Source organism: Brienomyrus brachyistius, chromosome 11 (genome assembly GCF_023856365.1).
Source record: "Brienomyrus brachyistius isolate T26 chromosome 11, BBRACH_0.4, whole genome shotgun sequence".
Taxonomy (NCBI): Eukaryota; Metazoa; Chordata; class Actinopteri; order Osteoglossiformes; family Mormyridae; genus Brienomyrus; species Brienomyrus brachyistius.
In genome coordinates, this window is record NC_064543.1 from 21,631,621 (window position 1) to 21,646,462 (window position 14,842).

General features: G+C 43.9%; 1 protein-coding gene across 1 annotated transcript; it reads left to right on the plus strand.

The window, feature by feature from the left end:
- Positions 1-492: 492 nt before the first annotated feature.
- LOC125751804 (E3 ubiquitin-protein ligase arih1) lies at positions 493-13,000 on the plus strand. The gene is made up of 14 exons (XM_049031084.1): positions 493-1,004; positions 3,922-3,989; positions 4,321-4,465; positions 5,117-5,209; positions 5,749-5,804; positions 7,336-7,402; positions 7,539-7,645; positions 8,152-8,194; positions 8,679-8,750; positions 8,830-8,960; positions 9,599-9,656; positions 10,005-10,265; positions 10,761-10,873; positions 11,168-13,000. The coding sequence occupies exons 1-14, from the start codon at positions 549-551 to the stop codon at positions 11,250-11,252; spliced, it is 1,755 nt and encodes a 584-aa protein (XP_048887041.1). The 5' UTR covers positions 493-548; the 3' UTR covers positions 11,253-13,000.
- Positions 13,001-14,842: the final 1,842 nt, after the last annotated feature.

Here is a 14,842-nt window from a genome sequence, read left to right on the forward strand (position 1 = left end):
ACTTCCCTCATCTACACTGCTTTTATGCAGTTAAACACACTGTATGTTGGAAACTGGTAGAATGAAACTGTCTAGTTCAAGGACTTAAGTCAGCAGGGGCAATCGGGGCTAACAGGCCAGAGGTGTATCTCAAATTCAGAGTCAGTAACAGCATCTAATAATATTAAGGTTTCTATCCAACTAACTTGTCTTGGTTAGGGTTTCTGGTAGTAAGCAATTTATCTTTTGAATAATATTTTACCTCCAAGGGCCAGTTGATTTTTTTTTTTTTTTTTTTTTATGTAACATAACTTAGATTTTAAATAATGTAACAATGTATTATTGTCATACATATTTTTAATGTTACCCTGATTTTTGTCTTCTCCTGTTATATCTCAGAACTTCAATGTACTCTCCCCCTCAACTACATGTTAATAGTAAAATTTAAATATTATTATATTTCTAACTAAACCCTCATGCAGGCTGGCCGGCCACCGGCTTCTCTAGAAGCGGCGGACCGTACCGGCTCCCTCGCGCCGTGCCGCGTGACGTAGGCTCGCCGTCGGTTCATGACGCCGCGTCCCTTTGTTGGCTCGGCGGCGGCGCCTGTGTTGTTGTTCCTCTGCGGCTGTAAGTCCGAAGCCCGCTCCTGTCATCTTTCTCTGCTGTGTTTGTGTCTCTGTCCGTTTCTTTTATATTCGTGTCCGGCAAACGCTGAAACCTCACATCAAACACTAGTTATGGACTCGGACGAGGGTTACAATTATGAATTCGACGATGAGGAAGAGGAGTGTAGCGAAGACAGCAACGAAGAGGAGCCCGAAGACGACACCCTGGAGATCGGGGACGTAGAGCTCGTCGACCCCGTCGTGGCCGGTGGTGAGCGAGACGAATGCGGGGAGAATGGGGGCAGCGGCCTGGGGCCCGGTCAGGACGAGGAGGACTACCGCTTCGAAGTACTGACGGCCGAACAGATTCTGCAGCATATGGTGGAGTGTATCCGGGAGGTCAACGAGGTCATCCAGGTGAGGTGTTTTCGGCGAGCGAACCGCAGGAAAGGCCGGGGATGTGGGGAAGTGGTAGGCCTCGGCGCAAATCTGGCCTGTGCCGGGGCTGTTGGGACGGCTAGCCCCACCTGAAGTGGGTGTTCTGCCGCAGCCCTGGTCTGTGTGGGTTAGCTCGTCTGCGAGCTACTGTCTGGCAGCCGGGGATTCCACTGTTTTCTGGATGTGTTTACGGTGTTCTCTAGCGAGCCTGCTAAACGAAGTGAGACTGATTGGATGGATCTCCCTAGTCGGGCTTTATCGAAGGCGTACTATGCTGTTTATTAAGCCGAAAGTGCCTTCAGATTAGGAGCTGTACTCGGGTAGCCCGCTGATCATTTTCCCGACCTCTTACAGCCTGTAAACTGCGGGTTCGGTTCTCATTCTGTGGGGTTCAGGTAGCCAGCGGTGTAGTGCTCACACTGTGTGGTGTTGTTACACGATTAAAGTCCCCCGCTAACCCGGCTAGCGACCCCCGATTAGCCCTAGCCAGCTAGCAGGCTCGACCCACCGACAATATGGCGGAGGCCTTGGCATGTTGGTGGCGGAATAAACCGGACAATTTATCGGTGCGCATTTTACCGGGAGCCCTGACGGTGCTGGGAGTGGGAAGTGTGGACGAGTTGCAGCGTTTAACGGCCGCTGTCAGCACACTGAGAGTTTGTTACGGCGCGGTCCCAATGTTTGACGTCCTGCTAGTGTAGCTAACTAGCCAGCTCGTAAATATCGGCCGGTACTGTCTGGTGTTTTACACAGATTAACACCCACTGCGTTTGCAGAATAAGTATTAAGATGAGAATGGTACGAGCTAACATGCTATGGCTATCATGTCCATCCCGGGGCGTTTGAACCGTACAGGCCAGATAAATGTGTGTTGTAAACGACGATGTGGCGTTTAAAGGTTTTCCCTGCGATCCTTCAATGGCCCAATCCCCACCAGGCCTGCTACCCATATTCCGGCAGTAGATCTGGGCCTTCAAAGTTGGGCTGCGGCCGCCGCGCAGCTTTCCGATTGCCGGTGCGTGAACAATCTAAAGATACTAAATGCCCTAATCCACCATCGTCCTTTCTACCACATAAAACAAACCACGCACTTTTAAGGCCCTGTTCCGGTCTCAGCTCATCTACAGTGAATAAGTTTGTATCTGTCTCAAAATATATCAGGCCATTTACCACAAATGTTCGAGTTTCACCTTAGTACCTGTACCTTTCTTAGATCATTTTGAGTGTATTCCACTATATTTTTCTGAAATTTCGGTACACATTAATTACACGTTGTAAAGGGTGAAACCAAGCCAAGTTATTTGTTCAACTACTTAATAGTGCGTCTTACTGGAACTAGACAGAACTCTGCAATCCTACCTAAAGGAAATTCGGTTCCACCGTTTCTTACCATCTCTTGACTTATCTGACCTATGAGTATAACAAAAGTCCTTTATCCTGAATTATGTTATCTCCACAACCTCTATGGGTTCAGTACAGATATCATTCTAGGAAAATAGTTCTTAAGTATATCCCTATTATCTTAAAAAATCAAATTGGTCAGCTGCCATTTACTTTTTTAAAACAGCTTTTAGCCTTGGATATTGGTGTTTTTTTGCTTGTGGAGGACATGCATGTCTAGTTTTCCTGTACCGCTTATGTGATTATAAGAATAGCTTGTTCATTTCATAATATAGGTCAGTGCCAGTTGAGCGCCAAAGTTTTGTTTCTGAAATATATTCTTGCCATTTGATAAATTATAACAAAATTCATTAGTTTGATGTGGTGATTCCTGAGTTTACTGCAGTGGGAATCTCCACCACACCAGTATTTTAATTGCTTTGCATGTTTTGTGTCCTGGCTTGTGGATGGCCTCTGGTTGTTGGAAGCTGGCCCACTCTTCAGTCACCTTAGAACTCCTTAGTTGGAAGAGTACTGCTGATTCATGGAGCGATGAAGATTCAAAACACCCCTTGAGGGGGCTGTTCTTCAATGACTAAGGGATGTTCAAGAGAAACACATTTAAAGAATACATCCAGAGCACGCTGAGGTGTTGATCAGAAGGATATTCAATTTACTGTTTAGATGCATATGTTTTGCTGGTCATGTGCTTTATGTGGAAAATGAGCATGGTGGTGAACTGAGCTAGACATCAGAGGCTCCTATTGTTTCTTGTGATGAAGTATAAATTCTTTGAGGTCTATGTGGAATGATTCTGATCATCATGTAGAACCTAATTCTGTTTGCTTGGGATTCCCCTTAATTGGTGGTGCAGTTAAGTGGCTCCCTGCAGGTTGTGGCCAGCAAGTGTTTTGTTTACACAGTAATTCCGAATTGCAAACCTGTGCATGTTGAGAGAAAATGTTTCCCCCTCAGATATTTAGACTGTGTTCCTGCTTCTGGTAGGTGTGTGTTTTTGGAAATCAATTGAAAATGAACTTGTTTCCTTGAATACATGAACACACTTCATGAATGTGCATTCCTGATTTACTGTCAATACAAAAGGGCTTGCTTTTAAAGGTTACCAGTGCAGTGCAGTTATCGGGTGCACCTTTTACTTGTTGCCTAGATAAACTTTATTAATCCCCCAGGGGAAATTAGGGGTGTCATAGCTGTTGTGTTTTTCCAAAACAACTTAAAATGTCCTGTTTTTGCAGCTGGATCTCTCCCTGGAGTGGTTTCGCTTAAGCATATTAGTCAGGAGTGTCTCAGCACTTCCTGTCCTTGGACGTGAACAAACAGCATATGCCACAGCGTTGCTTTCATTTTAACGGCTCTAATGTTGGGTTGGTGAGCCTTTGTTTGACACAAAACATTACGACAAGTCAAATATAGTGATGGCTGTAAGCCATACTGTCAAATCTTCTCTGAAGGTTTCTGACATAAATTGATTGGGATGTGATTTTCCTCTTTGTAGAACCCTGCGACTATAACAAGAATACTACTTAGCCATTTCAACTGGGACAAGGAAAAGCTGATGGAAAGGCGAGTTTTACTTTTGCTTCTTTTGGATCCCTGAGCTTTAATGGCATTTCTGCTTTCGATATCAATTCTGGAGCTTAATAAATTAATTCCTCTAAATATAGAATGTTTGCCTTCAACACTCCAGTTATTTAGTCCTTCTGACTTGTTTTATGGCAACCTTTTAAGGTTTGGAACCCTTTTCCTTTGGTGATCGAACTTTAAAGCATGCAGTTTAAGTTTGTCAATATTTCATTGGGCTCCTTATGTGAATGCTGCCAAACAGGATGGTGTTTGATTTTGTGGTAGTTATTACTAGCACTTAGTTATATTCATGCAGTATTTTCCCTCACAGGTATTTTGATGGAAATCTGGATAAGCTTTTCTCAGAATGTCACGTTATAAACCCTAGTAAGAAATCTCGAGCACGTTTGATGACCACGAGGTCTTCGGCACAAGATATGCCCTGTCAGATCTGTTACCTGAACTATCCAAATTCAGTGAGTATTTATTTTGCTGTTTTCATCTTCATTTTAACCAAGGTTTTTTTTTCCCTTTTCTTTAGCTATCAAAGTGAGCTTATACCGTTTTTTTGTCTGATCATCTGTTGGTTAAGTTATAGAAATGCGTTGACCTTTTTTTTCTTTCAGTACATAGCCCTGCAGAATTGGTCAGTGTAAAATAATTGTAGAGGTATTTGCACATTTTGTTAGATGTTTGCCATTATAAATTCTAGTTTCGTCTTCAAAGCAAGTATCTCAATAATTTTCAATTTCTTATTTTTGTCCTGCTACTTTTTAAGCTGTGGTGCTTAAATGTTGCCTTCCCAAGCTTTATATTATATATATATAAATATATAATATACAATATTATATATAAATAATATATATGTAATATATATAATAAATTATATTCCCAAAGGGAATAATAATGAAATCACTAGTTTATTTTGAACCTGAGAACTGTCATTTAAGCTGGCTGCACTGGAATTTAACTGCCTTCAGAGCCAGGCCAGTTGTTCATATCTGAATTGCTGCTTACGTTTTGTTGGATGTTTGTCACAATTTCCGAATACTTAAGCATTTGTAAATAATTCTTAAAGCAGTATTTTTTTTGCATAGTTGTAAAATGTGTGTGTGCTGTTCTTGTAGTACTTCACTGGACTGGAGTGCGGGCACAAGTTCTGCATGCAGTGTTGGGGTGACTACTTGACAACCAAAATCATTGAGGAGGGAATGGGACAGGTGAGATTTGCATTTCAAGTGTCTCCCCCCCCATTTACCAGTACTTCTGGTCTTGAGTGTGACGTTAAATGGGTGTGCTGGCTGATACGGGGTGGGCTGCTAGTGCTAACCTAAAGGCAGCTATGCTGCTGACCCCTGCAGAGGACAGTAAGCATGTAACCTCTCAGAATGTTTAACCTTTAATCTTCTCTGATAAGTAGTTCCATGTCTTTTCAACATTGCTTTGCTGCCTGTATAAAATGGGCTGTATGTCAGGCGCTTGGCTGTCATTTCAAATATCTAGCTCAGATGCTGTGGGAGAATCTGAACCATGAGCAGGGAGTGAAGATCAGTGACAGATGAACCTGCGAGATTGTGCGCACGCATGCACACACACATACATGTGTACACATACACTGCATACACCGGTGGTTTCTGCCTGAGGTTCTGTAAGAGAAGTTTGAGAGCAGTAGAAGCTGTTGTAACTACTTGTATGTTCTTATGTCTTACTGCAGTTAACATAAATATGTTAACATAAATCCTTTCTCCCTCCCTCATAGACAATTTCCTGCCCTGCTCACAGCTGTGATATTCTGGTAGATGACAACACAGTCATGTAAGTATTTATGCACTCAGCAGTTTACTGTTGGAATTAAATAAATCATACCAGACCAGTAGTGGTACTTGCCACTCCTTTGGGACATCATTACTATCCTGTAATGTTTCATGTACATTTGGGCTAAAGTCTTTGTAGGGATTCAGGTGTGTAATATAACGTTGTGTACACACTTAATCCAATTCATTACTGTGAAACCAGTACGTCACTTTTTTTGTGACAATGTATGTTGGCTGGATTTAAATAAGTTCTCACCACATGAGATTGTGGATTTGCACTTGTATCAATCTGTCAGTGGTACGCTGTGTCATTTGATGGGTCTTCATGAAACTTGGAAAAGAAGATGGTACTGGTTGAATATCACAGCATCCAGGAAATCGCGTTGAGCCAGTCACTGGACCGTGGATCTACCCCAGGCTGGCTAAGGTTGAGCTGGGTTCAAGTCTGTGTCATGTAGGGTCACTGACCACAGCCCCTCTTCACTTCTTTGAAGGAAAACAAAATTGGCCTCATGGGTGGCGACGCTGCCACGCTCTTGTCTATAGAAACTGGCCCAGCCATGTTTGGAATGAATGGAAGAACGTGGGAGTTTCTTTTATGTTGTCATTCGTCCCTTAAAGGACGGAAACCCGTTAAGGCAGAGTGGCAGTACAAGCAGTCACGGTTCTGGTCCAAATGCGCATTGCTCAGATCAGGAATGCATTTTAAGACTCTAGGGCAGCATTGTTCGTTTCGGTTTTGTTTAGAATAATTTTTTATTCTGCAGTCCCTGATGAAAATATCCAAAAATGCCAAAATGATGATAATGGCAGTAGGTATGATTGGCATTAGGAGGAACCTTAACTCCGTGTGTTTTATTGGCTAACTGAAGACACATTGGTTTGTTTGTGCCTGATAGGATATCGGATGCTGTATCTGCAGGCACCAAAAGCAGTTATAGAAATGTTGCTCTTGGCAGCCCCTGCTGCTGTTGTTGGCCCAGAGATCCCGTAACATTACAGCTGTGGTACAGGCTCATTTTGTCAGTGCTAAAAGAGGAAAAGGTGAAATTTGAGGTATTGTGTTGAATAAAAGTCAGTTGGTGTCCATCCAGAGAAAAAGAAATGGTCTTAAAATGTGAAGTAACCAATGAGGAATGAGCTTAGTATAATGTCTTATTTAACCAAAATATTAGTGCAGCTGCTCACACATTGTCATTATTTGACTAAACTAAGCTCTTCATCACAGCTGAAGGCTACACAAGCAACAGATCTGAAATTCACTCCTGTTTTTTTTGTGTGGGGGTGGGGGGGGTTGTAGTAATTTCTCCATAACCCGAATGATGCACCCTTTATTTAAAGAGAGAAGCCAGTGCATTACATGGTTCCTGGGGCTGAGGGACTCAAGTGTAACCTGTGGTGTTTTTTACGTGCACTTTCTGCTTTGAGACTTGCGTATGTCTGAGGGAAGCCAGGTTTCTAGATGCACTGCTGTACTCATCTCTGCAAAATGCTCAATAAATCTCAAGTCATGTGACCGTTTTCTTTTTAAGGCGACTGATAACAGATTCGAAAGTGAAACTGAAGTATCAACATTTGATCACTAATAGTTTTGTAGAGGTAAGGATCCTATTTTTAATAGCACACTATATTAATTTAAATTGTTGCTTAACACTAAAACTCAGCACACAGCTGATATGTAAACACACAGATGATTGCAGTTTCCCTCTGCCTTCCCTGTGTGCTCCTTTCCCAGTGCAATCGACTGTTAAAATGGTGTCCAGCGCCAGATTGCCACCACGTCGTCAAAGTCCAGTACCCTGATGCGAAACCCGTGAGATGCAAATGCGGCCGTCAGTTCTGGTAAGGGGTCTCTCTCAGCACAGAGATGGTGAGACCTAAACCAGGACACAGCTGGTGCTTCTGGCTGAGCTTGGACTTGCCCAGAATTAAACATAATAGTATGAAACTGAACCTTCTATGGAACTCTGTTCAATTGGTGTAGATTTCTTACATTGTGGGGAATCTGTAGGAGTTCATCTTGTAGCGCTTGTTGGCCCCAAGGTACAAGGTGGGTATCCAAGATCATGTTTGGTGGACATCTGACCCTTCTCCCAAGAGGACTGTATACTATGATTTAATTTGTAGGCGATCATTTGAGTTTTTGCTTTTTTTGCAGGAACTACTTACATTAGATTTTGAAACTGAAGGGTTGCAGCACCTGGAATGCCGGAATGTTATATGTATTAAATTTCTATTAACCACCGTATTTTCGTTAATTTGGTTTCGCTTAACCCTCTAAGCATGCTTTATTTGTCATAAACTAATCAGTCTTATCTTTGGAAAATGTGTTTTCTTTCCTCCTGCAGCTTCAACTGTGGAGAGAATTGGCACGATCCTGTAAAGTGCAAGGTGTGTTCAGCTTTACACTAGCGGGTGTTAATGTGCTGCTTATGTGGTTACAGACTTAGATCTTTCATTGGCAAACATCTTCCATTTTTGGGTGGAGTGTCACTTTTACTTTTTTAAAACCGCTTAGATTTACTGTAGTCTGGTTTGTTTAAAGCCTTTGTGTGCTGTTTCATCTAAAGGCGTTTTGTCCACACAAGCAAGAGCCTTGATTTCTGCCTGTATTTATCATTCTGAGGCTTCAAAGAACCAGCCTGTGTGTTTGTGCGGTGAAGAGAAACCTCCCACAATACTTTGCATTTGTTTTATACCTGAACACAAAGTCAAGTTTGGGGTGACTGGAGATTTGATGCCCATCGCACCTTTTGTACGTTGCTCATGAAGAGGTATCACTGAGGCTGGGTTCTGCTCATGTTCCTTGCTGGAAGCAGCCTGACCCTCAGTACCTGTCGCTGAGTCTGACCTGTTCTGCATGGCTCGCTTGCAGTGGCTGAGGAAATGGATCAAGAAGTGTGACGACGACAGTGAAACCTCGAACTGGATCGCGGCAAACACAAAGGTGGGTGCCAATGTCGTCCTTGCTGCGCTAGGGGCGGGGCTTGCTGAGCCACAGGGTTGACCGTGCCTCGTGTTGTTAGGAATGCCCGAAATGCCACGTGACCATCGAGAAGGACGGAGGCTGCAATCACATGGTCTGCCGCAACCAGAATTGCAAAGCAGAGTTCTGCTGGGTCTGCCTGGGCCCCTGGGAGCCACACGGGTCTGCCTGGTACGTTGCAATTCCCTGATCTGGTGCTTTATGCTGTGTCGTGTTGGGCCTGAATGCTGCATCATCCACCAGACTCCCTCCACCTTCATCTTGCTTAATTTACATCTGTTCAGTTTCATTTCCTCTGTACTCATTCACGTTCTTTATTTCCTGCGATAAAATGTGAAGAACAATGGTTCTGTGCTGAATACTGGCATCTGACCTGATGTTTGAGTTCTTTGCTGTAAAACTAAATGAGCGTTTGACTTTTTGCAGTTTGGGCAAGGATGTGATTCACTCTTTGTATGAGTGCTTTCATCCTTGCAACTTAAATTGCAGCTGTTTTTTTTTTTTTTTTTTCTTCCCATCAAATTTTCACCAGTTACTCTTGGTTGATATCAGCCATGAAGAGACCATTTTCCCGTCAGTCTTGTTTGTTGATCAGTTTCCTGACTCATTTGCATTCCCACGTTTTCAGGGTGAGGGGTGTGTATTAGCCCGGCACTTTGGCTTGGACACCTCTGTCACTCTGTCAAGCCCCTTCCCTCGTCACATACACGTCATGACCCATGGCTTTGTTTGCCTGACTTTATAATGCAACCTTGCTGTCTCCTGTATTATTCTTGTCTGTTGTATTGAGGGACTGTGTGACTTTGTAGGTACAACTGCAATCGCTACAATGAAGACGATGCAAAGGCAGCGAGAGACGCCCAAGAGGTACCCATTTCCCACCCTGCTCAGAGTGGTGTGTGTGTGTGTGTGTGTGTGTGTGTGTGTGTGTGTGTGTGTGTGTGTGTGTGTGTGTGTGTGTGTGTGTGTGTGTGTGTGTGTGTGTGTGTGTGTGTGTGTGTGTGTGTGTGCGTGCGTGCCTGGCCCTCGCTAAGGCCCCGTGTCCCCCTGCTTGGAGTGGGTTTGTATGCTGGCCCTCACTAAGGCCCTGTGTCCCCCTGCTTGGAGTGGGTGTGTGCGCGTGCCTGGCCCTCACTAAGGCCCCGTGTCCCCCTGCTCGGAGTGGGGGTGTGTGTGTGTGTCCCAGCCCTCACCAATGCCCTGTGTCCTCTGCAGCGCTCCAGGGCCGCCTTGCAGCGCTACCTCTTCTACTGCAACCGCTACATGAATCACATGCAGAGCCTGCGCTTCGAGCACAAGCTGTACGCACAGGTCAAGCAGAAGATGGAGGAGATGCAGCAGCATAACATGTCATGGATCGAGGTGCAGTTCCTGAAGAAGGCCGTGGATGTCCTGTGCCAGTGCCGCTCCACGCTCATGTTCACCTACGTCTTCGCGTTCTACCTCAAGAAGAACAATCAGTCCATCATCTTTGAGGTAAGTCCCACGCTGAAGTGGCCAAATGCAGTCCGGGCTTTACCCTCCTGCCTCTTGTGCTGATTTGCAGGGTACCTCATGAGTTGGGGGTTTGAACCCCACATCTCTGTCTGTAGTTTGCATGTTCTCTGCTTGTCATTTTTATTTTCAATTTGTTTTTTAACTACATCCCTGAATTTTCAATTTGTATATTTCCCATGGTGTGTGATTGGGTGCTTGTGTGTTCCCTGTGATGGACTGGAGTCCCTCGCATGGTGTTCCCCCCCCCGCCTTGTGCCCTGTGCTGCCCGGAACAGGCTCCCAACCCCCTCTAACTCTGGTCAGATGGTGAGAATGTGAATGGATGGATATACTGATTTGTAGAAACTTATTTAACTTAATTGCTGAAACACTAACATCCCAATTACCTTGCACGTCTTTAAATTCATCTAACTAATGTGGGTCGCATAAAATAAAAGTAGCCCTTTGAAAACAGGCACTTTTCATTTATTCCAGAATAATCAAGCTGACCTGGAAAACGCCACAGAGGTCTTGTCTGGATACCTGGAGAGGGATATTTCCCAAGATTCTTTGCAGGATATCAAGCAGAAAGTACAGGATAAATACAGGTCAGTATGGGGGCCCATATATTTGGGGGGCGAGTACTATTCTCCTACCAAGGCATCTGTTTAAAGGGGAGGTGTCACCGGAATCACTTTCATTGTGCTGATAGGCAGTTGCATTTTTTTACCCACCTCGTTATCCTCTGTTGTATTTGTTACTACTGGGCAAAGAAATTTCAGTCTTATCTCAGCTGGTCCATGTCGAGGGGGTGCATGTCCGGTTGTTTCCATCACATTGTGGTGAGGGCCTCCTGCATGAGGCTCCGCCGAGCCCCTAACAGGCCTCCCCCTCCCCCTCAGATACTGTGAGAGCCGACGGAGAGTGTTGCTACAGCATGTTCATGAAGGCTATGAGAAGGACCTCTGGGAGTACATAGAGGATTGAGGATGAACTGAGCACCATGAACTCCTTGGAAATGAATCTAGAGTGCTGAATGCGATTACAGTTGGCAGCACTGGCCTCTGCGTGCACCTCTGCTCTTCTATCCAATAATGCATCTTTTTCCCCCATTTTTGTTTATTCAAAGCAGATTATATTGAAATAAAAGGCAAAATATTAAATATATTAACTGTACAACAGTATTGCTAGCAGCAGAGTGGCGCGTGACCCCCCCCCCATCCCCCATCTCCCCCTTCCCTCCCCCTGGGCCTGTGTTGTAACTCCATCCCTTAGATCCACTTCTTTGTGGCTTTCGTTCTGTTGTTTTGACTTATTTTCTGCATCTTTGGGTGTAAAATGGAGCCTGGAGACGCCGCTTTAAGCACCTTGGCCGCAGCCGCCGTGCTCCGGGGTGCCGAATGTCCACGGGATGATTGTACGGGGTCGCACCTTTTGACGTGTGAAGCAAGCAGATCTGTATTTTTCAATTTGTAAATAATGCATATGCATGGAAGTTAAACAGCAAGCGTGGCACGTGTCTGCATCATTTTTAAATTTAAAAAAATATTTATTCTTTACAAATATTCAAAAGATGTATATTTGCTGTGCAGTTTAAGTATTTCTCCCTGCTTTTTGTTTTTTTTTTCTTTTCTTTTTTCTTTTTTTTTTTAAATCTGGCGGATGGGAGGTTGACTGATCTCTATCCCAGACTCCGAATCCCATCCTGTCCCCGTCCATCTCCATTAGCAGCTAGTTCTCCAGAGAGTGAGCTGTGTGTGTTTTTCCTTTTGGAGTTTCAGATATGCCAAATATGACCCACTAAAGGCTGCGCTTTACTGCATTGATAACGCCCACAGACGGGAGGCGCTCTGTAGGTGTCATCTGCTCTGTTCTGCTCGCTTCTTTGTACAGCAGGTGGTTGTTACAGTAGATGTTTGGTTAAACATGGCCCCTAGTCCTTCATGAGTGACCCTAAGTGAGCTTGCATTAAGTAGCGCATTCCTTCCCTGTCACTTACTCCTTAGTTCATTTCCTGAACAAATGTGTAAAGATCGCACACTACCCATAGTTTTTCAGATTCCCTATCGAGTGACATTCACTCACCTAAGGGGAGGAGACCTCTTCTGCACAGGTTAGGATGCACCTTGCCGTCCCGAAACGAGGCTGAAGCAGGGTGAAGATGCTACTGCAAACTGTCCTGGCCATGATGTCATTCTTTTTGTACGTTTTATTTTCTTGCTAACCCTAACAATGCTTTGAATAAAAAGCCCAACGGCTTGGCACAAGTACGCTTCACAGTTTGGTCAGAAGAGCTCTCGAGTCTGATTGCGGTTTCTGAAGTCCTATAGAAATGTTGTGGTAGATCCTGTAATGCTTTTGTATTCCATGTGAGCTGTGTTTACACAGGAAGGTACAAGAGGACACCCCCCCCCTCAGTGTGTGTGTGTGTGTGTGGGTTTGGGAGAGCCCTCCGAAGGGGTGTAGCTGTGCTCCGCTTGGGCTTGTCTTTGAACCGGCAGACGTGACAGAAAGCGGCACAGCATTCTGGGAGGAAAACGTAATGCTTAGTTCTGGTGGCACAGTTAAAGGATGCCTCCTTTCACCAAAGCGTGAACCATCTATAGACTTTCTTTTGTTTCTAAGACATTCTGGGAAGTGGGTTTGAACCCCGTTGCTTTCATGTGTTAACAGTTCCTACAAACAAAAGACTGACTGTACTATTTAAATAAATGTCATTAAAATAAATCTTTTTACTGGGAGTTCTGTGTGACTCATTAGCATAGACAGCATCCGAGTGCAGTTTTCGTCACTAGCAGTTCACCATCCATCCTTAAAAGGGTCTGCCTGTCTGTGCACTCTGCACACTGAAGACCTACCTGCTGTTGTGTGGGGGGGGGGGGCAAAGGCTGGCATTTGCGAAGATGCCTTCAAACCATACATTTTTGGAAAATGACCACGACTGTGGACAGCTGCTTTCAGATGTGCTTTTGAATTTGCTCAACATTCATATTTGGTTTTCATGACCTTGTTCAAGATTATGGATGCAATTTTCTGTACAAGAAAATGTTGTTTGTATCGTATGTTTTGAATTAAAGTAATGAACTATGCCTTCTGTAACGCGGACGCTCTCCCTCATGAATTTCATCGCTTTATTGCATCAGCGGCTCCTTCACGGACAAACGGCCCCAAGATCCGTTTCCTGTTCTACAGTGTCTGGTTTCGTGACATTCACGCCTCATTGTTTTATTCCAAACAGGTATCTGAATCTGAAAAATAACCCTCATTTAATCCCCCCCTTCTCACTCTGCTTTTTGGAAAGCAAAAAAAAAATGTTTTATGATTCCATTGCGGTTTTGACAAGTTAATATAGTATTCAGCTCTTCAACAGTGGGTAACTTAAATAGCATTCTTGTCTAGCCTTTTCTGTCACAGTGTAGCTATTTTATGGTGAATGTAAATTACCATACACATGGCATGTCAGTCACATTCTGGAAAAGCATCTCCATTTTATCTCCTTAATTGTATTCTGTGGGTAACTGTCATACCATTTAACATGTGGCACATTTAGTGGATAATTCATTTTGACACAAAACTTTTATGAGGTTTTATTCAAACCAAGTACAGTGGGGAAATACTACATTTATATTTCTATAAATATTTTTTCAAAAATTCACTATCTGGTATACTCATTACAATCACTTAATTCACAGTAATGACAATGTTTATTATAACATTACTTTTACCAAATCTTCAAACCAAAATGATGAATCCTGAATGCTGTGGTCCGGCCAGACAGGCAACCGCCTTTGGCTGGTGCTGTTTCACAACAGCTGTCCATGTGCTGCTGTGACTTTTGCTGGATGAACAGTTGGCTTGGCTGGCTTGGGGAGACCCTGCAGCAGCAGGAAAGGCTGCCTCTGATGCCTGCTACTGCCTCTGATGCGTGCTGCTGCCTCTGCATACTGTGGTAGCCTCTTTTCTGGTCCAGCACAGGAGAAAAGCTCTGGATTGATAAAAACCAGCAGAGACCTTTCCGGAAGCAGCACCCACGGAGCTGGGATTCCGACACACATTTCATCATCTCTGCGATTAGCAAGCGCTTCTCATACAAATTCCAAAGCAGACAGACCCGTCCCTGGCAAAATTGGCAGGTAGTCAGAATCCAATCCCCTGACAGGCTTAAAAGACATTTTGACCATGAATCAGACAGATAAATTATTTAAATACAGAGCCCTCCACAGTTACTGGCACCCCTTGTAAAGATTTGTAAAAAGGGTTAGAAAAAATCCACCTTTTGGTGAAGCATCATGTTACACTGAAAAATTGAGAAAAATCCAACCTTTAATTAACATAAATTTATTCCAAGAAAAAAAAATCCTTCATCAAGAAATAATCATCTTTAATAAAAACATGTGTCATGATTATTGGCAGCCCTGGAAATTATATTGCATACAATGTAACTGAAGCATGTTTCCCCTGTAAATTGTACATCTTTGAGGTGAGTGGAGTGAATAGGAAGCTGTAATCCATAACTTCCTGGTTAACAGAGATACAAACATCAGGTGACACTGAGCCAAAATTCCCTTAGTCATCCA

Bases quoted from the DNA above. Each gene is read 5' to 3' on its own strand.
- LOC125751804 (XM_049031084.1), top strand. From the start codon at position 549: ATGACGCCGCGTCCCTTTGTTGGCTCGGCGGCGGCGCCTGTGTTGTTG. The intron at 3,990-4,320 runs GCGAGTTTTACT...TTTCCCTCACAG, and splicing joins AAGGAAAAGCTGATGGAAAG to GTATTTTGATGGAAATCTGG. The intron at 10,874-11,167 runs GTCAGTATGGGG...CCTCCCCCTCAG, and splicing joins AAAGTACAGGATAAATACAG to ATACTGTGAGAGCCGACGGA.